Consider the following 26,124-nt stretch of genomic DNA (forward strand, 5'->3'; position numbering starts at 1 on the left):
CATCCCAAGAAATAGGGAGGCCCCAGGAAAGGGAGAGAGAGACAGTGCAATGGCCAGCTGGTGGAGCAGTCAGAACACACATAACATTTATTTATTGTTTTCACGGTCTTATATGGGCATGGTTCATGGTGTCCCCAAAACAATTACTGTAGTGACACCTGTGCTCACTTATCACAGATTAGCATAACGAATATAATAATAATGAAACAGTGCAAAATGTTGCAAGAATTACCAAAATATGACACAGAGACAGGAAGTGAAAAAATGCTGTTGGAAAAATGGGGCCAGTAGACTTGCTTGATGCAGGGTTGCCACAAACTTTCAATGTGCAAAAAATGTAAAATCTGCAGGACACAATGATATGAGGTGTGCCTGTATTTAGATGACCTGAAGGCACACTTTGGGTTTTCTCCCTGGCTTCTGTGGAATAATTCACTTTCCTACGTTCTCTTCTTACAAAGTGAGACAAATAATTGTTGCTCTTAAGAGTTTTTCCTGAGAGCTTAGTTCTCCTTAGAAAACACTGCTGGGCCTTGATGAACCATGGAAATGGTCTGAGTGAGGGATTTCTCAGATAGAGGAAATTGGTTTTTTTAGGTCACCAGGCTTCCAGAATTTCAGAAGTAGAGGTTGCCTGCTACATGCTTTGAGAGTTATTTTCTAGATATTAAAGGCCATTAGTATTTTTTTTTTTCATTTCTCTGATACTCTTCCTTCTGGGAATACAATCTTGGCAAAGGTGGTTATTAGCCTCCCTCTGCCATTGGCCCTCTGCTGGCTCTTGAGGGCAGGTGGTATGAACCTACTTCTAGGAGAGAGGAAACTAAGGCACAGGTAGCTAGGCAGGCCGAGAGTGGAATAGGTTGTACTGCCTGTATGCAATCTCTGTTGGATTGTGGTGCCCAAGGCTTCTCAGTCATGTTTAGGCCCAGATGAGACTCCAGTAGCCCGCCTGCTAGCTCCACATGTGTTCCGTGTCATCTGCTAATGAGCGCTGCCTTCTGGGTGGGCTTGGCAGGAAGAACGTGATTCCACACGAGTACCGGAAGCACTTCCCCATTGAGATGAAAGACCACAACTCCCACGATGTGCTGCTGCTCTGTACCTCCTGCCATGCCGTCTCTAACTACTACGACAACCACCTGAAGCAGCAGCTGGCCAGGGAGTTCCAGGCCCCCATTGGCTCTGAGGAGGGTCTGCGGCTGCTAGAAGACCCTGAGCGCCGGCAGGTACGTTCTGGGGCCAGGGCCCTGCTCAACGCGGAGAGCCTGCCTGCTCGTCGGAAGGAGGAGCTGCTGCGAGCCCTCAGAGAGTTTTACGACACAGACACAATCACGGATGAGATGCTTCAAGAGGCTGCCAGCCTGGAGACCAGGTACAGAAAGGGTGGAGGAGTGACCCAGAGCACTGACCCTGACCACTCGGTGAGGTTGCTTGCCAGGTCGGGGGCGAGCATAGCCTGTGTCATCCCGTTACGTGTGTAATGGCTTAAAATACCACGGGACTGGGATAGTACAATCTGTTTGAGAATTTCCTTTCCATAGGAGACTTGTCTTCTGTCATTAACCCTTTTAAGGTCATACATGTCCAGTCATTTTCATGATTAGCAGGTGAGTTCAAGTGCGGTGGAGTTGTGCCTTAGAGATTCTATGCAGAAGGAAATCCTGAAGTCAGCACAGAAGATGAAAATCATACTCAAAAAATATCCTCAAGTCTCTGAAGTTGCCCACGAGTACGGTGTATGTGGGTTTTTTTTTGTTTCTCACCGTATCCAGATCGGTGGGAACTGAGACCAGGGGATTCATGTTTGCTGTCTCACCTGGACTCAGGGTACTGGCCCATTGAATGGAATATTGGCGCTAACCATTTAAGTTACTCTTCTCCTTTTCCCTTCCTTCTTTGCTCCCTCCTTCCCCACGAGTATATGGTTGAACTTACAGGACTTAACTTGGTGTTCCCAAATGAGAAGCTTATGGTCCTAAGAAATGAATGGGTGCATGGCTGAGGTGAAAAAAATTCTGCATCACCTGCTGTAGTTTTGCTTACCAACTGTCTCTTTTCCAGTCGTACTAGGGATTGAAATGAACTGATAAGTTCACCAAACAGAATGCGATGCTGTTTGCCAATAGAGTTTTGTTACCAAAAAATCTTAAATATAGCAGCAATTATCAAACAAATATTTCTAGATATCTTCATCTATTTAACCCAGCTAATAAACTTTCTATAAATTGCCTTAATTAGTTCTTATAACAAACCTATGAAATAGGATTTCGATTTCTTACTGGTAACTGCTCACATTGTATCTTGCATTTTTTTAAATCTTTCAAAGTTAATAAAACATTACTGAGTTTTATTCTTATAGCTACCTTGTGAGTCTGTAAAGTAGATGTTATTTTCCAAGCTTTATGTTAGCTACCCTGAGGTAAAGTCAAATAACTTGCCAGGGTCCTATGAGAAATTAAGGGGACGGGTTCCTTTAACCGGTTCCCAGATGTATTTGCTAAAACAGGCAAACTTCCCCTTTCACCACAGACCTTTCTAACAAATCACCTGCTGACTTGGATAGAAGGATGCTGGACTTGGATGTCTGGGACTGGGAAGAAGAGCTGTTTGGGGAAAGATAGGCTAGTTAGTGGCACTCTGGTGAGCTAAGCAATAGTGTCTGCAGACCCCCGGAGGGCACCAGCACTGCTAGGATGGGGAGGGGGTCTTGAGAGTGGGGCGTGGATGCGTGGAGGGGAACTGAGTCCATGGGGTACCAGCTTCCTTGAGAAAATTAGCCTTTCCTCACAGGAGGTGAACACACTGTTCGCATGGCAACAGAACAGTTTTTAAGGCCTCCGTGCTTAGGAAGGAGGCAGGGATTCATTTTCCCACTAAACAGCACCAGCTGCACAACTGAATATTTCATGGGACTGAAACAGGTCTCTCATGGATGTGGTTTGGCGTTCTTTTTTTTTTTTTTTTTTTTAAGATTCTATTTTATTTTTTTAAAATTTGTTTATTCTGAGAGAGAAAACAGCATGAGCCAGGGAGAGGGAGAAGGAATCCCAGGCAGGCTCGCTCCATGCTATTCGCACACAGAGCCCGGCGTGGGGCTCAGTCCCATAAACTGTGAGATCATGATTTGAGCCGAAATCAAGAGTAAAATGTTTTTTTTTTTTTAATATATGAAATTTATTGTCAAATTGGTTTCCATACAACACCCAGTGCTCATCCCAAAAGGTGCCCTCCTCAATACCCATCACCCACCCTCCCCTCCCTCCCACCCCCCATCAAGCCTCAGTTTGTTCTCAGTTTTAAACAGTCTCTTATGTTTTGGCTCTCTCCCACTCTAACCTCTTTTTTTTTTTTTCCCCTTCCCTAAGAGTAAAATGTTTAACCAACTGAGCCACCCAGATGCCCCTGATTTTATTTATTTATTTATTTATTTATTTATTTATTTATTTATTTATCTATTTATGCATGAATGCATGCTTATTTATTTTTGAGAGAGAGCGTGAGTGGGGAGGTGCGGAGAGAGGGGGACAAAGGATCCGAATCAGGCCCTGCACTGAAACCAGAAAGCCTGACGCGGGGCTCGAACTCACAAACCATGAGATCACGACCTGAGCCGAAGTTGGATGCTCAACCAACTAAGCCAGCCAGGTGCCCCAGGATTTGATTTTGAAGTAATCTGTACACCCAACGTGGGGCTCAAACTTATAACTCCCAGATGAAGGGCTGCATGTTCCACCCACTCAGGCAGCCAAACACCTCCATCTTTTTTTTTTTTTTTTTTTTAATTGAAGTGTAGTTGACACAGGGCCACACAACATTACATTCGTTTCAGGTATACGACAGTGATTCAACAAGTTTATATGTTATGCTGTTCTCATCACAAGGTTAGCTACCATCTGTGACCATAGAACGCTATCACAACACCAGTGACTGTATTGCCTATGCCGTATGGTTTGGCATTCTTTCCGTGAGAAAGAAGACACTAGAGAAATGTACCACCTTGCATTTTACATTCAGGTATTACAGTGTTATGAAAAATTGGAACACGTGGGGTGATGTATGGTTCAGAGTGAATAATTAAGATTTTTTTTTTTTTATGTTTATTTTTTGAGAGAGAGAGAGAAAGAGACCGAGCACGAGCAGGGGAAGGGCAGAGAGAGAGGGAGACACAGAATGTAAAGCAGGCTCCAGGCTCTGAGCTGTCAGCACAGGGCCCGACGCGGGGCTCCAACTCACAGACCAAGAGTTCGTGACCTGAGCTGAAGTCGGACGCTTAACCGACTGAGCCACCCAGGCGCCCCCAGAATGAATCATTCAAAAGAAAGGCGAGTAACCGTGGAGTCAATAAAAGGCCAACATTCTTTACTCATCAGTCAGACACTAGGGCCCTGTAGTGGGGGCTGAGCCTCGTGCAGGGAGGGGCCTCCCCACAAATGTAGCTCAGTATCCCAAATACCTTGTGTTGGATTGTGTGCAATATGTCCAAACCACTTCTTTAAAAAGGCAGGTATAGGGAAGATGTTTTTAAAAACATTAAAGTAACCAACGCTTTAGAAGTCCAGCAACCTCCTCACATGCCCTTGCTGAAGCCCCTTGGCCCACAGCATTTGGAGCCGTCTGTGAGACCATCCTGTGCTTGTTTTCCTCAGACCCTTGTACTTTGTGTCTTGCCAGGATTTCCAATGAAAACTACATTCCTCACGGGCTGAAGGTGGTGCAGTGCCACAGCCAGGGCGGGCTGCGCTCCCTCATGCAGCTGGAGAGCCGCTGGCGTCAGCATTTCCTGGACTCCATGCAGCCCAAGCACCTGCCCCAGCAGTGGTCAGTGGACCATAACCATCAGAAGCTGCTCCGGAAATATGGGGAAGACCTTCCCATCAAGCTGTCGTGATAGCCGCTTTCCTCCCAGGTTAGGACAGCTGGGAAGCTGAGCCAAGGTGGGAAAGTCACCTCTTCCCATGTCATTCATTGTCAGAGCCTAGTGTCGCAAGTCAGAATGCTAACCCATGCTGATCCCAGGATGCTTCTGGTGGAGCAAGGCTGTTGCTTCCAGGGGAGCTTACGGGTTTGAATTTTAGTCGGGCAAGGTGAGAATTCTTTTTCCCTCCCTCTTATTTTATTTTTGTGGACCAAAGGACCTTGGCCTTTATTTTACTTTCTTTCTTTTGCTTTCCTTGTACGGACAGCAAATGAAGGATTCTTCCCTGAAGCGACTTGTCAAGTTGCTCAGGTTTTTAATACATCTCTTCCCTGTGCAGTATGTTGGTTTTTCTGAAACAGGGGCAGTCAAGGATTTTAATCTCATCGGGTTAGGAGGGGAGAAAACGTTCTTCCAGAGGTTGGAGGGTCAGATTTGTTTTTCCCAGTTCAAGCACATCTTCGTGATAAATTCCTTGGCTTCATGCTCTCCCACGACTCACCTGGTTGAGATCCATCCCATCTAGGTCACTTTGGTTTATTTCCATACTTGAGAATGCTCCCGTTTCCACGTCCAGGACCACAGCAGCGACTTCCTGCCATATGCTTCCACCCGAACACTGGAGGAAATCCTTTTCTGGAAGTAGGCCTTGAAGCTGGCTGGGGCAGAGAGAAGCATAAGCAACCACCTCGCAAGAGAACTTTGATACCTGCTCAGCTTTCCCTTTCATGCTGTTTGTTGTCTGTTTGTTGTAGTCCTCTTGTCCAGAAGTGCAAGGTTTTTAGCTTAATCCCTTTCTAAGAGGAAGATTATCTTCTGTCAGAATCAATGTCAGGCCCCTTCCGTGTTCTGTGTTCCATCAGATTTGTAACACTGACCTCTTTTAAGCACTTAATTCTCTCCTGGAGTCCTTTGGTCAGGCTGCCTTGTGAGGATTTGTCCACCTCCCCTCATGCCTGGGACTCAGTTAATACGTTCAGATGTTCAAAATGGTGGCGTTTCATCTTTTTATGTGAGGCCACCACTTTGAGCATGAAATAAAGTTTTAGTAGTGATTAGTATTTTTTCTAAAGTTTTAGGAAAACTTTTTTACCTTACAAGATCTTAGAAATTTGAAAAAGAATTTTATGGCCAGAATCCAACAGGAGCTGTTTTGAAATCGTGCCCGAGTTGGTGATGGTTGTTCTAACACTGATAAATAAAACTTCTTCTAAGCACAAAGCTCACTGATGGTAAATGTAAACCTTTTTTCTTCACAGCTTTATAGAATTGGTAACTATTCTTGGGGGAGGGGATATTTGCCCTTCAGGTCCCTGCCGTGGGGGGGGCAGGGTGTGCCCAGTGTGTGCCCAGACGCACCACATACAGTGCAGCCGCAGCCCATCCCCGAACGGTCTGCAAACGAGTGAGCACATCTTGCGTTTTGCTCCTCTGCCCCTGCATTCCCCTTGTCCTCAGACAGGCATTTCTGGGATCTCAACTGGAAATCCTTGAAAATGAACAGTACCTTGGGGACGGGATGTTCGGTGCGGTTATGATGGGTTATTATGGGGCATGCGTGGCAGTGGCTGCACCCCATGCTCGGGAGTCCCAGGGGGTGGAGAACCACAGAGACTGAGGGGTGGTCAGCAGAGCAGGCAGTCTTGCCACAAGGTGGCACTCATAGATTTTGTTTTATATTCATTCTTGAGAAATAGGGCTTTTATACATAGTTCCTGAACATAACTGATGACTTAGGTTTCCAAATTTGTGGTAGCTGATTTGGGGTCATTTTGATAAGTTTACCAGAAAAACTTCTTCTTCTGAAACAGGGAGGAGGAGGGCGCTTTCATTCTCTTTTCCTGGGATCCTCATGCCAAGAGGAGAGAAACACATACGAGGTCATTTAGGTGCAGCGGTTGCTGTGGGAAGAAGGAATCGATCCTGCCAGCAGACCTTCCTGCGTGGGCAGCCAGCCTAGAGGGAGCAGCTAGCCCGGCACACAGGATTTCTGCTCCTTCTCACAGGTTACAGTGTAGACCTGACTCTTTGTTCTCTGAGTCAGCCTTGGACTGCAGCAGACTTTGCCTAAGATGGTTGTGATCTCAAATGAGATATCTTATGGTAGACATATTATAGAACAAATATTTATTGGTTTTTGCTGATAGAAAAGTAGTGTATGTTCGTTAGAGCTGAGTCTAAAGAAGGAATAAAAATCACGCATCTTCCCTCCGTCTAGAATAGAGCTGACCTTTGCTGGTATGTCCGTGACTTTCCTTTCACTAGTTAAAAATGCAAACGATAAAAGCAAAATTCAGAGTTATACGTATATACAGCTTGGCATCGTGTTTTTTCCCTCTCACTTAACATGGCATCACAAGAAATTAATTTCCTGTGAAAGATTCCTGGTGGCTCTACCTTACTTTAGTTGTCCATTCCCTCATTGTTGAAAATTATGGTTGTTTGAGATCCTTTGTTAATGGCAGAGATACTGGGATGAGCTGTCTTTTGGATAAACCTTTGACCATACTTTTGATACTTTCCTTAGGATGGAATCCTAGAAATTGGATGGGGAGGCAAGGGCTCACATGGCTGGAGTGAGGATCAATCGATACCACCTTTTAGGAGTATATATCAAGGGACTGCTTCTCTCTGACCCTCTAGCTCGTGTCCCAGGGCACTTGCTGTGCTTCCATGAGAGCAGTAGTGAGAGGACAGGGTCATGGCAGGGGCCTCTGTGAGTGTGCCGTGATGGTTGTATTTCTAGGCTCAGAGTCTTTTCTCTGCTTCCCCTTTGTCTCCCGTCCTTTACTGACTCATTTCCCCTTACAGTCAATATTTTTTGGAAACGCTATTTATTTTAAAATAAAAAAGGTAAAATAAAAGTTACAGTTCTTTTTTTGTGTGTGTGAAACACAAGCAATCAGAGATTTGCTCTCCTAAAGTGAACAAGGTCCAATACTTAGGGATTTGTTGCTTTTTAAGCGTGCAGCCGTAAGTTACTTATTCTATCCACATCACGGATAGAGATCCAATGACAAAATGTGTTCTGTTGAAATAAAGCCGTTTTAATCCCTCATTTTAGACTCTTAGGAACCCGGCAGGCAGAAAGAGCTTTTGTTCAGCATTCTTTACTACCTGTTCGTTTGGAGCCCTAACATCTGACTGTAATTCAAGTTCTTGGTTTACTTTACCTCTCTGAGTTTTTCATTCATTCATTTATCCTTTCCTCTTTTTTTTTCCCTTCATTATGTCTCATCCTCATGAGAGGTATCACTCTTTACTTTTAAAGAAGATAGTTTCTCAGTCTGCTAGTTTACTGATTATTACATATTTTAAAAGGATCCTTCTTTCTGATCTTTTGTCTTTTCTGTTGAGTAGTGGCCATTTTTAGAGTACCTAATCCTTTGGGAATACCGTGAGAATCAGTGTTTCTTGGATGAAATAAACTGAAAGAGGATGTAAGAATGACCTTGTTATGATTGAACGCTTGGTCCAAATAACATACACATAATGCATAGTCCCCTGAATACTTTTGCTTTGGAATTCTGTGATACACTGTATGTATTCACCAACTTGTCTCCTCGTGCTGGAGCCTCATACCTTCTGCTTGTCCCCAGTCCTGCAGCAGTTTCACATCAGGTGATGGAGCAGGGCTTATATACAGCCGGATAGCTTACTTGTTCAAATTATCTATCCTGCCAGCCTGCTAGGAGATGTGTTAGTCACCCCCTTTGCTTGAGGCACCAAGGCCCTTGCTTTAATGCCAGGATGTTATTTGGGAGGGTGAGAAGCACATTAGACTGTTATTTCCATCTAACTGGCTCTGTCTGTGGCCCACTGTTGTTGGAGGACCCTAGATACGGTGGGTTACTGGACCAAGTGAGTAATCATTTGGGGGATAGTCAAGAACTGACTTCCTTTGCATCGGAATAGGAAACGTCAGAGGACCTAGTTCACCTATCCTGGGTTGTATCCTCTTCTAATGTAGTGCACGCTGCCTTAAAAGGTCATTCTCTGCTCTGAATGGAAGTAGTTAATCTCCTACCCTCCAGACTGAACTCAGAGCATTTGCCTTCCTTCTGACTTCCTTATTCATTACTCGTTCTTCCATTTTCCTCTTGCGAAATGGGTAGTCTGTTGCCTTTCTGCCTGCATAAGCTCCAAAAGTTGCTGAGTTTGAAGTCAGCATTATTATAAGCATGATGTGCGGTCCAGAATATTCCTGAGTTAGAGAGGCTAGTTATATTCTATTCTAGCTTCCCAAAGATCTTCCTTTTCAGGCTTCAACATGCTGGGGCAGAGTTGTGATTCTGACTATTCAGGCCACCAGAGTATCCATTAAGTCCTGGATAAGAACCAGACATTTGAGCTTAGTAAGCTATCAGCTGAAAAGAAATGGGAAATTAAGACATGGCCAGATTTAAAAGAAGTATGTTTATTTGCTTAGTGGGTTGATGGGGGTGTATCCCATGGACTTAACTTTCTCTTTTTCTTTTCCCTGTACTCAGTTCTGTCGTGCATTGGCAGGATCAGAAGAGTGGGCTGGTGACCTGGGGTTGGGTTCTGGCCATTAGCCATGTATCTTTGGACTAATCGCTGAACTTTTCTGGACTCCTTTCTTTGCCAATAAAGTTAGAAATTGAAATTACATGTGCTGTAAGGGCCCTGCTCACTGTAGCATCCTGTAACACATCCCCCGTTTCTTATGTGGTACTTTCCCTTGGGAGCTGTGTACCTTCTCCTTCGTTGCACACCCTCATCTTGCCCCTAGCTCTGGAAATGGAGACTGTGCATGGAAGGGGGGTGGGTGGGATGAGGAAAGCAGGATGCTACGCCGTGTCCTCCTGGCCTCACTGACTAGAGAGAAGCCCGCTTCCTCCATCTGGTGCTCCCCCCTGGAGCTGAAATACGTTTCTCACCAGAGATGTGCTGTGTGCAGCCTTAGGGAACTCACATTTCTACTTAGTTCACTATTTAACAATAAAGAAAGAAGAGAAACTTTATCTTTAGTCGCATTGCTAGTGCTGTAAAGTTTAATAAGAGATAAGCACAGAATGGAAACGAGGCAACTTCATCAGGTATCGTAGATGGAAAGATAGTGAGAAAAAAGGAGTGAGTGCTTCTCATTTTAAGGATAGAAGAAATTAAGGCTATACTGTAGAGGATTGAATAGAATTAAGTACTTTAAAAGGCAAACATTAAACCAATAAGTTAAAAATATTCTCTCTTTTTTTATGTTGTCATGACTGCCTAAGAAAATTTGAGGGATCCAAAATGTTAACACATTGTTATCCTTCTGTACGTCCTAAGACATGATCAACTCACGGGGAGACTGCAAAGTTTCTGGGGCCTGAATCTTGTATAACCCTGACTTGCCTTGGACTTTGTCCCTCTTACCTCTGCCTGGCCATCAGCAAGACAGACATCTGCAAAATGTGAAGTTTATATTTAATAAGCTTCTGGAAGACATTTCTCTCTATATATATACGTTCCCTATGACCTGGCAGAAAATCTATTTCCCAGTTCATCCTTAGTGCTTAGTTTCAGTCCCAAAGAGGGTGTTGATATATTGGCTTTTCTTTGTGTAGCACAGATTTGGACCAAATATGCTAGACTTGCTCTTTTTACAATAATCACCCAGATATAGACATGAACCCCCATGTTTCTACCAAATTAGGGTTATTTTGCTGTTGTAGTTCTGGAAAAAGCAACCAGATGGGAGGCAAAAGTATATTTCTCTGCCCTGATGAGCCCTAATTTTATCTAAAATTCTGACATCTTTTGTTATATCCCACAGAGCCAACTAGAGTCCCAGTCTGCCAGCTTCATTTGTTTGCTTTTATTTTATGTTATTTTATGTTATTTTATGTTATTTTATGTTATTTTATGTTATTTTATTTTATTTTATTTCTTTCAATATTTTATTTACTTATTTTTTAAATTTACATCCAAGTTAGTTAGCATATAGTGCAATAATGGTTTCGGGAGTAGAATCCAGTGTCTCATCACCTACATATAACACCCAGTGCTCATCCCAACAAGTGCCCTCCTCAATGCCCCTTTCCCAGCCCACCCCCACCCAACACCCCTCCAGCAACCCTCGGTTTGTTCTCTGTATTTAAGAGTTCTTAGTCTTTTTTTTAACCTAAGTATGTATGTCTGGCCCTAGGGTTCGGTTGGCCTGAGCTGTAGCCACATACAGCTTCCTCTGAGTGCTTGGATACAATGAGCAGGACTAATGTTGGCTTGGAAAAGGAGCAGGAGATGGCTTGGAGTTCGTTTTTCTTTTTTAAATGTTATACAAGTGCAGAGCAGTTGGCTGCCGTACCCCTCTCAAACCATCAGCAGAGCTTGACCTTGGCCAAGATTGTGCCTCATCCTCTCGGCATTTTAGCATAGAGTTGCGTTTCAACCCTGGAATGCTTAACCAAAAGCACATGCTGTAGTGATGGTTTCCAAAGAACGAGTTTTTACAAAAGGTCTACATCATGTTGTCTTCTCAAAACAACAGTTTTCTCTGAACCACCAACCCAATAAACCCCCAAATGGTGATTCTTTGACTCATTTGTTCACAAGGGCTACGGGGTTTTGTTGTTGTTAATAATACTTTATTGAAGTGCAGCATGATGAACATACAATAAAATACAAATCTTAGGAGTAGAGCTCGTGAATTGTGACAAATTGTATGCATCCATGTAACCCTCCCCTCCCTTCCCTTTGCCTCCCCTCTATTCCCTCCCCTCCCTGTCCCATCCCTTCCATTCCCTTCTTTCTCTTCCCCTCCCTTCCAACTTCCTTTCTTTCTCCTTTTCTTTTGTTGAGCAACCACTCATCACAGCCCTTTACTGGCTTGAATTAGCTAAGCAGGACCATCCTGCCCAGACTTGGGGCCATGTTGCTTGGGGACTCCCTGTTCCTGGCCAGGGACAGCCTGGCTCTTGTGGGCCCCTCAGCCTGCCCACAGAACATGATCTCCTCTAGGGCCCTTGGCCAGGCCTGAAGCTGGAGGGGCAGCTGGAAGCACCAGGGCAAGGGCCCTGCCCTCTCCCGCTGGCTGAGGCAAGTTTCAGAAAAGGCCGTTCACTGCTCAGTGGTGCTGGGCTAAGGAAAGTGATGAGTTGGGAAGAGAGGAGCCAGGCAACGAGTGAACGGGGGACTCGGGGTTGGAAACCACTCGTAAAAGGAGAGCCCCATCTCCTCTTCAGTGTGAGTCACTTAGTGTGCAGACACCACATCAGTGTCTGGCCCACCTCTGTCATGCTCAGCACATGGGAGCCTTTGCATTCCAGCTTGTCCAGGGCTGTGTGAGGAGGGTCATTGATGAAGTACTCACAAAAGTTGTTTCCCAAGATGCTTTTCTTTGAGGCCCCCAGATCAGCTCTGGATCACAGTGCTCATTGCCCACCATAGTGGGGCCCACCTCCATGTGGATCGGGGTGCTGATGAGCAGGAGGGGCATGGGGTGCAAGTCTGGGCCAGGGTCCCACCCAGGGCTTTGGGCTCAGCGCCGGTGCCAGCCCCTGAGGCTCCCGGACTGTGACTCCTGTCGCCCCCACCCAACCCCTCCCCCAAGTCCAGTTACTCCAGCTCTCAGGACTGGGGTTTCTTGTATCACATGGAACATCTATTCTGACGATGTACAGCCTGGGATTGGAAGGTTGTGCATTCATCTACCTGAGCAAATTACTATAAGACAGCAAATCCAGGTCAAAATGGGATAAAGACTTGGCATCTGAGTCTGAGCAGTTTGTTGTCACATCTACTTGATGTGGTTACTGTAAAGCGTCACGATACTTGTTTTTTACAAGTTACTTTTGAAAATAGGTGATATGTGCACATAGTACAAAAAACATTTTTTTTTTTAATGTGTAATGTAAAGGGAATCTCTCCATCATCCTTTCCCTCCGTGAAGGTAACCACTGTACCTGTTCAGCCTGAGGGTGGAGGCTGGAGCGGGGGAGGGGGGGGTATTTTTTAAGTCCCAGCTCTCTTCTTTGGTTGTTAACCAAGAATATGTTTCTCTGCCTTCTCTTTATACCCTAGGCTCTGATGTAGGGCATTTATGCAGAAACTTGGACCTACAGCTTCAGGACGACTAATCCTGTTTGTCCTGTCCTGTTAAGTTCATTCTCTGTATCTGCCATCTGGCTCAGAAGTCCAAGTTTCTCACCGGATTGGCCATGAGTTGATGATTGTTGGAGCTGGGTTTTTTAATATTAGGCTTGCTTCTTTTAAAATACATATTTGAGTTTTTCCATAATCAATTTTTTTTTAATTTGTATTTCTTTAGCAGTGGCTCCTGCAACACGTTTATCTACGTGTTTTTTGTTTGTTTGAAAGTAATGTTTAATCACAACCTACAAGCAGACTATAGGTGGATCTCTAGACAGTCACCCCCACCCCACAGCCACCCAAATCAGACATTGACAATTCTAAGGTTACAAACATGAACTGGGGTAATTATTCACCTTCACAAGCCATTCTTCTCTTTAAACATAGGATTGACCTCAGATTTATTTTGAAAAGCCAGCTTCTCTGGCAGACAAAATGTGACTTGATTTGTACACTAAATTTTTCAAGAATATAAATGTCATGCAGAGCAGAGAACTTATATTCAGCCTGGAACAGTATTTTACACAATTTACGGGCGCAAGAGCCAGGGAGGGAAGACTTCTCGTTCCCAACCCTCTCAATTGGAGAGAAACCAAAGCTTGATGGATGGATGGCTTTCCTTAGCCAGTTTTAGCTCCCAGCCTTATTTTGTATTCCTCTGTGGCAGGTGGATAAGAAGTCAGGTCTTCCCCGGATTAGAGCTTCCCAAAGATACACAGTCCAGGGAGAGGAGCGAGGCTGTTGGTGTTTTCCAATTCAAGTCCCATATGGTTTCCCTGGGGCCATTTTATCTTTGACATCCTTTGGTGCTCTCTTCTTTGTCTTGCTGCTATCCAATCACCCAAGGCCTCTTCAGTCCCCGTTGCGACTGTTCCCACTGGTCAGGGAGCTCCCTGGGAGCAGCCCTTTAGAGCAGCTGTCACAGTTGAGCCGCATCTGCTTTCTGACAAGCTTGAAGACAGAATGAAGGAAGTCATTGAGACTTTCCCAGTGGAAGCGGAGCACACAAGCAGCCTTTGGGACATGGATCAATATGCTGTGCATTTAGGGGGCCTGGCAGCTTGTGTCAGGGGAGAGGGGGCTGATTCCCAGAGGGGGCAAGGATCTCATGGTCTCAGCTCTGTCGTCATGCAGGGTCCTAATGCCGGAATGGTTCCCGGAGCCTTTGGCTCCAGCCTTTCCTGGACAGGGAAACAGACCGAGGCAAAATGCCTGCTGTGTCTTAAATAGATTCTGCTCGCTGCAGCCAATAAGCCCAACAGCTTGGGAGGTGAACGAGCCTTCCTGAGAGATTTCTGTTGCACCATTCCTCCTGCTTCCTGCCCCTCACATACTGCCCCCTCCCAGCCCTCCTGCTCCTTCTCTCTGACCTGATTCTTCTCACAGTTCTCCTGGTGGTTTCTTTTCAGGCCTGTCTGGTTTTGGTATTCATTATACTTTTATTGGTTTTCGCTCTCTGCTTTTTCCTTCCCTGAAGCTGTTTTTCCTCATACTCTGTATCTTTTCATCTCTTGTGTCCACTCTGTCAAGTGCACGTCTCCATCTGCTGCTCTTGTCTGACTCTGCCATGGCTTCTCCATTGTCCCCTTGCCTGCACCTTCCCGTGGCCTGCTGGCTGACAGCCTGCCCTCACCAGGGCTTCATTGACCCCGGAGAGAAGTCGGGTGCAGGGATTTTGAATGGACGGTGGAGGAGCCTACCTTGAGCAATCCCAGTTACGGGGCAGGTGACACCGCCAGTCTGGGTAGTGGACCTCAAAGATGGTGGCCGTTGCTGGGCAGCGTGGCAGTGAAATAGGTAAGTCAGAAGAGGGGAGGTAGGGGACACAGGAGTGACGGCCTGCACCCATTGAAGGTGATAAGAACAGGAGATAGAAGAAGAAGGCTGGGTGGTAGCTAGATGTCACAAGGGAAAGCTGAGCAGGAGCTACACTAGGGCAGAAAACCAGGGGAGCGAGACCAGTGAGAGAGGCCAGCTCTGCCAAGCAGAGGCCAGCAGCATGAGGGTGGGGCCAGGAGAAAGGGGAGCCTTAAAGACCCTTCTCCCCATGCATCTCTGGTCCTTTTGTTCTTTTTCCTTTCATGTTCCTGCCCTCATGTTATATCAGCAGAAAACAAAACAAAAAGCAGTCTGTCTTTGAAAGGGAATGGCAAGAGCTGGAGAATTTAAAGCTGGATTCTTGCACTTCCCCATTTACTGGACTCTTGGGCCCCTTTGCGCATCAGGCTGCTGGAGCCATGAGAGCCAGCCCCTTACTGGAACCCCTTGAATGGAGTCCCTATACCAGCCCGACAGTCCAGCCAGAGTGGCGGCAGCAAGGGCAGCCAGCTGTGGTGCGCACCCACAGAACCCTTCCACACGCATGGGGCAGCCGGTGGGGGGGGAGGGGGGCAGGGCTGTCGGCCAACCCAGCTGGAGGGCTGGGACTTGGTGTTGGGCAGGGCCTGGGCTGAGGGGTGGCTCTTCCAGGGCATGACGCCGGTCCGTCATGGTCTCCTCTACGCCCAGGAACTAAGCTGCAAAGAGGCCTGTGGTAGAAGAAAGAGAAAGGAAGACTCTTGCTTTAAAAAAAAATGTTAAAACTGAAGAGGTAATAAATGCATGTGGCAAAAAATGCAAAAGATACAAAAGAACGTGTGATGAAAAGTCTCCCACTTCTGTTCTGAAGTTCCCTCTTCGGGCATCCTGGATGTTCCAATTTCTTGCACATTCTTCTAACTTCTCCTTTTTAGGTCTGCTGTTAATCTAGTAGTTTTTAGATTTTTGATCCAATGGAACATTTGAAACTGGATGTATATGTATGTAATGTGTGTGGAGGGACTAAACGATAATAAAGAAAATTGTATCTCGGTTTATTGCCAATAATTCTTGCTGGGGCAGGAATGGTTTAAAATATTCAAATAACTGGGGCGCCTGGGTGGCTCAGTCGGGTAAGCATCTGACTTCGGCTCAGGTCATGGTCTCGCTCAGAGCCTGGAGCCTGCTTCAGATTCTCTGTCTCCCTTTCTCTCTACCCCTCCCCCACTCATGCTCTGTCTCTCTCAAAAGTACATACACATTAAAAAATAATAGAGTCTTAAAATGCTAGCACTAGAAAGGACCTTCCAAGACCCTTTGTACCAAAGCCTCACCTCAAACATGAGAAGAGGCCCAGAAAGTGACTTCTCCAGGGTCACCAAGTGAGCTAATGGCACTTTTTAGGTAGTGGCCTCTGGAAAGATACGGATTCCGAAATGAAAGACAAATGGTGGGGCATGGATTTAGAAATTTCCTGTATTGGACACAAATATGGGGAAAGAAATCAGTCATTTCCGGGAAAACCCCAAAGTCAAATTTCACACTGAAAAATAGCACGCATATGTGCATGCACGTGTACACACACACACACACACACACACACACACACACAGGCATTGGCAGCAGACAGAAAACAAAAGTCTGCAAAGTCTACTGTCTGTTGTCTGTCCCGCTGAGCTGGGCAGAGGCTGTGAGGGGCAGCGTGACCTGGCTCCTCCACTGAGGAACCTGCATCCCTCAGACCTCGTGTCATTGAGCTAGAGGCAGAAGCAGGCACTTTTTGTTGGGCAAGAGGGAGGCCTGCCCACCCAGAGTCGAATAAGAGGACAGCCCGTGCACGGACCCCAGGTCAGAGACACCAAGGGGCGTGTGGAGGTGTGCCTGGCCATGCCACTACGGCGCTCTGGCACCACTGGATCCATGAGCACAGACAGTCCTACTGTTTACCCCGCCTCCCAGGAAGAGACGCCCCAAGATGTATATGCTGACAAAAGGGCAGCATAATTTTTAAAAATACTCTCTGCTTTGACATTCGCTCCAGACATTGTGAATGATTTCAGTGTCCAAGCCAGATTGATGGGCCTTTTGATGGCTTCAGAGAGAGGGGACATGTATGACTGTAAACACTGGCAGTAAAAACCCTCAATTGCTTTGAAATGGTAAATTTCCAGGCAATGTGGATCTGATGTTACACGCCTCCTGCATTAACAGCTTTTTCTTCCTGTTCAATTATTTTGGCTGGTAAGGGAGTGGAAATTACACTTCAAAATATATCGATGGATATTTTCAGCCTTGCTGAGAGCTTCAAAATATGTACCAATCCCAGGAACATTCCCTTAATTTCCACCCCCCACTCCCCCCCCACCCCCAGTTTCCCAGGGAAAATGGAGGTATCAACAGCAGGCACAATTAGACTAAAGAAGCTGCAGGAGCAGGGCTTTTTCACTTCAAATTCTCTCTGGTCTTACTGTGTAATCTCTGAGCCAAATTTTGCTCCAGCCCTAAGTCTAGGGGTCCATCCTAATATCCACCAGGTGATGGGGTTCTTGAAAAAGTAATGAACATTCCCAAGAGCTTGGGCCCAGGGTCTTGAAACAGGGCATCCAACGGAAGCAGAAAAAACTGCCAGTTCTCCGTGGCATCATTTTCACCGGAGGGATCCAGAAGTCCTAATCTCACGCACATGGTCCTCTCCTATGCCTAGGTGCCGGGCACATGGGCAGCCACCCAGCAATGCCCCAGTTGTGTTTCTGGTTTTCTCCTCTCTACGTGACCAGCTTCTTTCACTCTTCTTCCTAAGCACCAGACCTGGATTTACGGCTGCCTTTCTGGACAGACCACAGAGAAATCAAGTTCAGTTGAACATACCTTCCAAATCTGCTCCTCCCACACTGCCCATTTCAGTTAATGGTTGGTTACCTTACACCAAAGCACTTGGCTCCTACACTAGAAATGTACATGCTGTTCTTAATTTCTTTCTCTATCCCCACTTCTAGCTGATCTCCAAATCCTTTGAGTCTCTCCTCCAGGGTTTCTGCCCTAGTCCAGGCCACAGCACTGCTTGCTTGGACTATTGCAGTATCATTGTGATCCCGTGCCACTAGTCTCCAGCCTCCTTACTAAAATGTATACCTGATCATGTCACTCCCTGTTTTAGAATCTTGGATGGTTCCCCACAGCTTACCAGAGTAAGTTCAAATTTCCTATAAAGACTTGGAAGACGTCTGTTAACTGGTCAACGCCTACCCCTCTAACCTCATTGCCATCACCACCCCCTCCCCCGTACACCCAACCCCCTCACAATTTCCTGTGCTGCCATTCACTTGCACATCTTAGCGCCATTTGTTTGCCTCTTCCTCTTCCCAGAATGCTCTTCCACCTCTTGCCTACCTGCCTGTCCTTGAACACAGCTCTCAGATGACTTCTTACTTGAAGAAACCCCCTTTGGGCTTCTATAGAGTTCCATTATATCATCTTGTGACAATCTATGTGTATCTCCCCATGGTCAGTTACTGGGCTCCTTGGAAGCTGTGATCAGCTTTTGTTCATTTTTGAATCCCTGGAACGTAGAATTGCCTGGCATGGTGAGCCTTCAAGCAGGAAAGGAAGGGACTGGGAACACCCCCGCGCCCCCCCCCCCCCCCCCCGCAGTGGGTAAACAGGCTTTACCGTGGAGCAGGCTTATTGCATTTTCGTGCGACAGAAGGGGGAGTAGCAGCAGCCGGCCACCCTAGGTATTTATTCACTCCTTCACTCACTGCACAAATATTCAGGGAGTGCTGCCGTGATGCCCAAATACTGTGCTAGAAACTGGTGACACAAAAGAAGGCTGCCAGGCCCTGCTCAGAGGAATTCCCATTCAAGGGTGAGAGACGGGCATGTGACAAGGACTGCCCTGGCATTTGGGGCCATCTGTTCTGCTCTGAGGACCTTTGCCACTCATCTCCCCGGAAGCCGTGCAGAGAGAGAAGGACTGAAGGAGAACGTGATAAGAGATGGGGAAGGTCAGGGAAGCCTTGGAAAGGGCTCTGCCCCAGGGACCAATTCTGCTGACCAACTGGCTTTACTTATGCATCTCTCCTTTGTAGAAATTCCTTGCTGTTAAGAAAAAGCATCTGACACATTTCTAATTAGCCCTCAGCCTCTGCAATCTTATTATTCCCAAATGCAACAGCTGGCTCATTCCATGATCAGTAATAATATTCGGAGTTCCTGCAGTTAACCCCCAGAACCAGGGTCACTCCTCCCAGCTTCTGATGGAACCACAGAGGACCTCTCACCCCTCCATCCCAGCGCAGCAGCGTTCGGCCCCCGTCACCGTGATTGCAGGGTGGGGCAGCACTCCCGAGGAAGCCCTGTTGGGCAGCCCAGGTTACTCACTCCGCTGGCCCGCACTGACCCCAGCCAAGTCGCTTCCTTTCTCTGGGCTCTAGTCCTGCATCGTCTCTCAGGTGCCGGACTCAAGAGAGAACTGCAGGCTGCATCCAGCTACTACGTCCCTCCTTCCCATCAACCCGTACTTAATGAGCGTGTACGTGCGGCTACGTGCCAAGCGCTGTTCTAAGGACTGGGGAGACCATGGTGAACAGGACGAGGACTCCTGCCCTCATGCAGCTTATGGTCCAGTGGCAGAAAACACAGTGAAAAGCCAAACAGGAGAATGATGATGGAGTTCCTCTCAAACAGCCAGGTCCTCTCCTTGATGGTTTATGGAGACTTAGAAATAACATTCCCTCAGGTACAGCGGTGCCTTGAGTGTGGCCAGCTGGCAGTGGGCAGCACATGTGTCACTGATCGCTGGGTGACCACCAAAGGCACCGGCCCAAAGAGGGTCCCGCCTTCCTCGTGGGGTCATTGTGAGTTTTCTGTGATCAGGCTTCGGCACCGTGCCTGTTGCATGGTCACACACGTTCTGTCCCCTGTCTCTGCTTCCTTTGCTGCTTAGAGCAGACACGGGGGTCTAACCAGTCTCCCTCGCCCACTGTCTGAGTCCCTGCTGCAGCTGCAGACAGGGCAAGAGGCTTCTAAGCCCACTGACTCTCAAGGATACTGGGTATGCTGGCGAGAATGGACGCAGCTGGGGCCCTGCACTCGGCCTCTCCAGGCCGCTCAGCACAGGCTCGGAAGGGGTGGGCAGGCACGCGCTGGTGGGGCAGGACGGTCATCGTTGTTCGGCCTCTTTGGGGTCTGTTCTTCATAGCCCTGCTGAGCAATCTCCTGCACAAGCCCCTCGCCCCAGCAGCCAGCAGCAGTGCCTAAGGGGCGGGGGGGGCGGTGGGCTGGGGTAAGAGTTTGCCCAAGCCACTCTCCTAATATGTGACAGAACCGGCATTTGAATGCAGGTTGTCCGACTCCAGAGCTAGGCTCTCACCTGAACTCTACTCCCTTTCCCCCCTCTGTTATCCACCCTGACATCAAATGTACACAGGCAGAGTTCCCTGGGTCCTCTGGGAGCGCCAGGGGCACACGGCTTTCCCAGCTTACCTGAGTGCTGGCTTTGCCCGCTTTCAAAGAGACGGGGACCATGCCGGAGAGTAATGCCACAAGGGAGAAACTGTCCAAGGAACCAGAAGTCCAAAAAGGGCACAGTTAGAGGGACCTCAGAGGTCATCTCCCCGCACGCCTCCTTTTCCGGAAGAGAAAATGGAGGCCCCAGTGGGGAAGTAAGGTCCCTGTGTACAGAACTTCTGACCACCCTACAGACTGCCCAGTGTGCTCAGAAGCCCTGTACTGGGACCCAGGCAGTAGCATGGAGAATGGACTCAAACCCAGCCCCACCTCTTACCTGCTGTATGGCCCTTTGGCAATCGAGAGTGTCACCAAGTCCCGGCATGCGGGTTGTGGGTGCTCCAGAGATCACGTGTGTGAGGGGCCGGCACCTGGTGGGTACCCAGTGAACTGCAGCTATCATTATCACTCTTGTTTTCCAAGTTCAGTGCGTGTTGGGCAACACCAAGTCTCTTAGGTGTTGCTTTGATTCTAGGGTTCTGTTGGAATCCATTCCTAGGACCAGAGAGGAAACAATGCTTACTGTTATCTCTGAACACTGAAATCCATCTCATGGAGGGCTGAGCCTCGGCCCGCACCTATTTAGGATCCAGATCTGGAAGCAAGACCACGGGCTGTAGCTGAGGTGGCAGGTGCTAGCTCCCGGCCCTTCCCAGTGTGCTGTGGCTTCCGGCCCATCGCTTAGCCTCCGCCTACGTCAAATTTCTGGTGGCCAAATGAGCATGGTCGTGACCCGCCTCCCTATCCCCCACCCCACCCGCCCCACCACCGTGGGAAGTTTATTATGTCCATCTAAGGAAGGGCTGGCTCTGAAGTCTAACATCACCCAGAGAGGCGATGTCTCTATGGGGTTTTCCTGGTGGTGGGTGGAGCGGGGGCAGGGGGCAGGGAAACAGCCTTCTTTTTGGGACAGAGCTACAAGTGACAATTGCTTCAGAGGTGTAGCATCCTCACCACTGACCCCTGGAGAGGAAGAGGTGAGACATGTAGAAATCCTGCCAAATTCTGCATCCTCCTTGCCTCCCTCTCCTCATACAGCCCTCCTTCTAGAGCCATCAGAAACCCCATTCGCCTGATTCTGGGTTCTAGCTTCATTCCCCAGGCCTAGGCGTGAGTTTGGAGCTTCTCACTAGGGGTTGGTGCGATGTCTTTGGATCCCACAACCTCTCACCTGGTTTTCTCAAGACCAAAGGCAACTAGACATGCACAGGCCAGGCTGGGCTGAGGGAGGCAGCCTATGGCAGCAGAGGGCCATTGCCCAAGTCTTTCCACCTGGTTGACCTGAGAGCCTGTGTGGAAGTGGGGACACCAGAAGGGCAGTTTCCTTATGTTTTCTTGTTGTTTGGAGATGCCTGTGGGCCTGACCCTTAAGCAACAAACTTTTCTTGGCTTCCCACAGAGGACATGACTACCGGGTCAACCCCATGGCTCCCATGGAAACCAGGTTATGGCTTGGCAGTGGATAATGCAATGGCATTATCTGTGGAAATGGATCCTGGCCCCTACTGCAACCTAATTAAACTCCCCAGGCGAGACACCTGACAGCAAGGCTGGCCCAGTGCTCCAGGGCCAGTGGCCCCTTCACACCCACCTCCTGTTGTCCCTGACTGCTGCGTGGCTTGGGCCTCAGACTCCCTGCTACTCTTTGTGGGACTCTCTTTGTACATTCTCTTTCCAGGGTCATATTCTTGGTAGGGCCATTTTTGGACTTGTGTATGTGTCCTCGTGGTTAGTTTTCTGAGTCAGGAGGCGGGCACTGCAGTTGCAACGATGATCTTTCTGCAGCAAAAAACTAATTAGGGTTTTCTTTCTTCATTTTACTTCATTCCAACAGAAATGCACTAAGCATCTATTACATGCAGGGTTCAGTCCCGCACACTGGAGAAACAGGGGAAAATGAGTGGTGCTGATGGGGGGTGGTTGGGGGAAGGCATGAGCTGTGTGACTTCCCCTTTCCTAAGGCAGCTTCATTTAGAGGCCAGGACCTTAAGTGGGTCAGGACCCTATGTGGGAGCCAGTGTCCAGTAGCATCGGCAAGAACTAAACCCCCTGCTAACTCTGACCGTGGCATTCAGGCACCCAGCCTGCCCAAAGTGGACTCCCACCAGGCCCTTTCCAGCATCCTGGCCCCAGCAATACCAAGCAGCTCTTGGCCTTGAACGCATCAAGGACTGCCATCCTCTGGACATTTGCTCTGGCTGTTCATGAATCTAATACCTCGCCCTGCCCTCCCCCTGCCCTCCCTCTTCAGAATTTATTCAAAAGTTTGTCCAACTTCTATGAAAAGCCTTCTCTAAGACCCCCCTTGGAATACAATATTTCTTCCTCCGTGATCCCTGCTTGGTTTAGGCAACATCTATTCACTGCGAGTCTGCTCTGTGCCCGACACTGTGCTGATCTCCTAGCCCACCTTTCCTTCTGCTCTGGACAAGAGCATTCCACCCGGGATTCTCAATGCCTCCAGGCCTGGGGCAAAATCTCAGTGATGTCTGTGTCCTGTCTCACCACGGTGTTTGCACTTCGTGGAAAGTGCAAACGGAGAGACGGCTTCTAGACTGGGCTCTGACCACTAATTAGTCGCGTGGCCTCTGGCCAATCTTCCAACCTCTCTGGCCTCCTTTCTTCCTGGTGAAATAGTGGTAATGATATCTCACGGTTGCCCAGGGGACAGGGGAAGGGTCTGGAGGGAAGCCTTATGAAAGCTGGGAGCCCCAGGCCAATGGAAGATGTGGAGGGGTTGTACCCCCATTCCTCTTTCGCTGGCTGTGAAGCAGAGTCGAGTCCCCTTCGCTCTCCTCGAATGTCAAGCGCACCAGCTTCCAATCCCTCCTCGGGGCCGGCCCTCGCGCGGCTCGGAATCCCAGGCTGCGGAGGATTCCCGTGCAAACTCCACTCTCCTCCCGCCCAGCCATCCCTTCCCAAGGCCCCGCCGAACACACCTTAAGCCCCGCGCCAGAGCGCAGTTCGGAGCGCAGCCCAGAACCGCAGCTTCGCGGCGCGGGCCCGGGCCGAGGTCGCGCATCTCCAGCCGGTGACTCAGGGCTGCTCGGGCGGGGGGGTGGGTGGAGGTAGGCGGGACCGACCAGGGCCGCGCGGGGGCAGCCGCCGGGCGCTCGGGCGCTGAGCGGTGGGAGCAGAGGCTGTCTCTGGCCCGTCGCCATTCCACCGCGGGCATCTGGCTCGCCGGGCCTCGCTCTCGCGCCGCTTCGCACCCGCCGCGCTCCCCTGCCGGTGTGCCGCGGCCCGGGCAGCCGGAGGGGACTGGAGCGCGGGGCGGGCTCTGCGCGCCAATGAATGGGCGCCCGGGGGACGCGCGCGCTCGGGGCTGAAGGGCATTAGGACCGTGAGGATCGCTCCGTGCTCCTGTCTCTCCCTATCACCCCCCACCCCCCACCTCTCTCCCTTTTCTGCTCTGCAGGACTGAGCAGCCAGGCGCGAGCGAAAACAAACAGCTGGGGCTGCGAGCGCCCTCACCCCGGCCCCGAGAGCAAGCCGGCCGGGCCCCCCACTCGGGGCGCCCGCCCGCCCACCATGAGGAAGATCCGCGCCAATGCCATCGCCATCCTGACCGTAGCCTGGATTCTGGGCACTTTCTACTACTTATGGCAGGACAACCGAGCCCACGCAGCATCCTCCGGCGGCCGGGGCGCTCAGAGGGCCGGCGGGAGGCCAGAGCAGCTCCGCGAGGACCGCACCATCCCGCTCATTGTGAGTACGCCCTGCGCGCCGGGCGACCGGCCGGGGAGCCGCGGCGCGCGTCCTTAGCCCCGCGCGGCTGCAGAGGGCGCGGGGCCGGGGGCGGCGTGCCCGCCGCGCCCTGCCGGCTTTGTATCTGTTGGAGCATTCCTGCCCGTTGTTATGGCAACCTCTGTCGGGCCAGCGGGGCCAGGGCGCACGGATGGAGGGAGGGTGACAGCGGGTGGGGGCTGGGAGAAAGTGCTGCAAGTTTGGTGGGCCCGGTGTGCGCGCGCGACTGGGAACGTGGCTCTCTCGGCACTGCGCCGCCGGAGCCGGGGGCCAGGGGTCGGGGACTGTCCGCACCTCGCCGGCCCCGGAAAGGCGGCTGGACCGTGCGCGCAGAGAGCCGGCAGCGGGAACCTCGTGTGGCTGAGCGCGTAGGTGGCCGTGCGCACCCCCTCTCCAGTCTCCTGGGGGCAAAGGACGTGGGGTGGGGGCGCTGGGTAAGGCAGGGTGTCTAGGGGCGCAGGGGGCTTTGCGCCCTCTTTTCAACAACGGATCAACTTGAAACTTGCTTCTTTGGCACGGAAGACTCCCCACTAACACCCGCGGCGTTCTCAGGGTCCGGGAAAGGTCTCTGTACGCGCCCCTCACCCCAACACGAGGGTCCATCACGATGCGTTTGCTGGCAGCGTGTGCTCTAGGTCTGGGAGAGTCCCTCTCTCTAGGTCAGCCCCGCGACATCAGAGCGAGCAGGGAAACAAAGGTGGCGGAGCACGGCGGGGGCCTCCGCGGAGCTGCCGGGGCCCTAGGCGCTCGGGGGACTTAGGCTAAGGCGTGCGGAGCCCCCGCCGCCCTGCAGGGGGCGTGCCTGTCGCCGCCTCCGCCCGGCCCCCGGGTGACAGCTCGGTGTGGCAGGGGCACCTGTTGAGGCGGGAGGCTCTGGGACCCGCGGAGAGGCTCCGTCGGGCGGGCCGCGTTCTTCCGACCGGGCCGGTGGCGGGCGAGAGACTTGGACGACCCCCGGGACGAGCGGCTGGGCTGGGGCAGCCTGGCCAGAAGAGGAGCCGGGGGAGGGAGAGCAAAGTGCGGGGCTGAGGGTGGGTGGCCTTTCTGATGGGAAATATCTGGTCCTGGGGAGGGAGGGGTGTGGAACTCCTCCGGGAGGTGCAGGTTCAGGAGGGCGAAGGCTTGCGTGGACTAGAATCTGGGATATTTGTGCAAAGGCAGCTGAGCCCCAGGAATATGGTGGAGGCGGGTGTTAGTGTGGAAGTGTTCTCATATTCCCATCCTGCCCCAGTTGCCGTGTCTTGTTACCCACCCGGGAAGAAGTAAAAATCTCCTGCAAAGGATCCATATTTCCCAGCTTTGCCTGAGGAGACCTTGGGGCTTATGGGTTTTCCAGCCCCCGCCCTCAATTCCCAGATCCCTGTCGGCTTGAACTCTCTGGGGGTGAGTCCTGATTAGGTGGAGGGTTCCCTTCTAGGCTGAGGGTCCCTGTCACTAAGAACTGTTTCCGAAGGACTTGAGGATGTTTGGGCCGAAAGGCTGATGAGGATAAAGCCTCCAGTGTAAAGACCCCAGAGTGTTGGGATCTGGGCAGACTGACAGGCTGGAGTGGGAAGTGACCAAATCGGTAGTGGCCCCAGACCTGCAGGGAGCTTGCACAGCACTGACCCTCATAAGCTGCCCGTTCTCACACCCGGGGAGGGCCAGCCCTGGTCTCAGGGTAGGTGGGCTTGGAGCATCAGGGGAGAAGCAGGCTGGCTGGATGTTCTGTCCTTCGCTATGGTGATGTGTTGGGAGGAGGGTCTGAGCTGGAGGGGGAGGGTCTGACTTGGCAGGGAGAGGAGGAGGGAAGAAGGGAGAGGAGGGGGAACCGAAGGGAAGAAACTGCTGCTGGAGCAGAGCCTGAGGCTGGGTCTTCTCACCTTTGTCTCCACTTCAGAATCCTGACCTTGCTCTTGGACCTCTCCCCACTCCTCCTTGCCTTCTGAGATCAGCCGGGAAGGCCGCTCAGACTGAGAGCCCTGGGCTCTGTGCTGGGCTCTGCTAGGGGCACATGGCACTTGTTTTGAGGGGTGGAAATTGGAGGTCATGGGGGGCTCCGGTGAATATCCCCTCTGGCC

At 50.0% G+C, this 26,124-nt stretch overlaps 2 protein-coding genes and 1 pseudogene across 5 annotated transcripts in view; 2 read left to right on the forward strand and 1 right to left on the reverse strand.

The window, feature by feature from the left end:
• EXD2 (exonuclease 3'-5' domain containing 2) overlaps window positions 1–10,150 on the forward strand; it is a 90,495-nt gene extending 80,345 nt beyond the window's left edge. For all 4 annotated transcript variants that reach the window (XM_053224616.1, XM_027066026.2, XM_015068438.3 and 1 more), the window contains 2 exons: window positions 1,019–1,375; window positions 4,675–10,150. In XM_053224616.1, the coding sequence (XP_053080591.1) occupies window positions 1,019–1,375; window positions 4,675–4,891 (574 nt within the window). In that variant the 3' untranslated portion in view covers window positions 4,892–10,150. The remainder of the gene's footprint in view (window positions 1–1,018; window positions 1,376–4,674) is intronic.
• A 1,150-nt stretch (window positions 10,151–11,300) lies between these two features.
• On the reverse strand, window positions 11,301–23,245 carry LOC106971568 (GTP cyclohydrolase 1 feedback regulatory protein-like; annotated as a pseudogene).
• A 205-nt stretch (window positions 23,246–23,450) lies between these two features.
• The window catches only part of GALNT16 (polypeptide N-acetylgalactosaminyltransferase 16), a 93,463-nt gene continuing 90,789 nt past the window's right edge, over window positions 23,451–26,124 (forward strand). The window contains exon 1 of the mRNA XM_027066028.2: window positions 23,451–24,025. Within this exon, the coding sequence (XP_026921829.1) occupies window positions 23,849–24,025 (177 nt within the window). The 5' untranslated portion in view covers window positions 23,451–23,848. The remainder of the gene's footprint in view (window positions 24,026–26,124) is intronic.

Source organism: Acinonyx jubatus, chromosome B3, assembly GCF_027475565.1.
Source record: "Acinonyx jubatus isolate Ajub_Pintada_27869175 chromosome B3, VMU_Ajub_asm_v1.0, whole genome shotgun sequence".
NCBI classification, from domain to species: Eukaryota; Metazoa; Chordata; class Mammalia; order Carnivora; family Felidae; genus Acinonyx; species Acinonyx jubatus.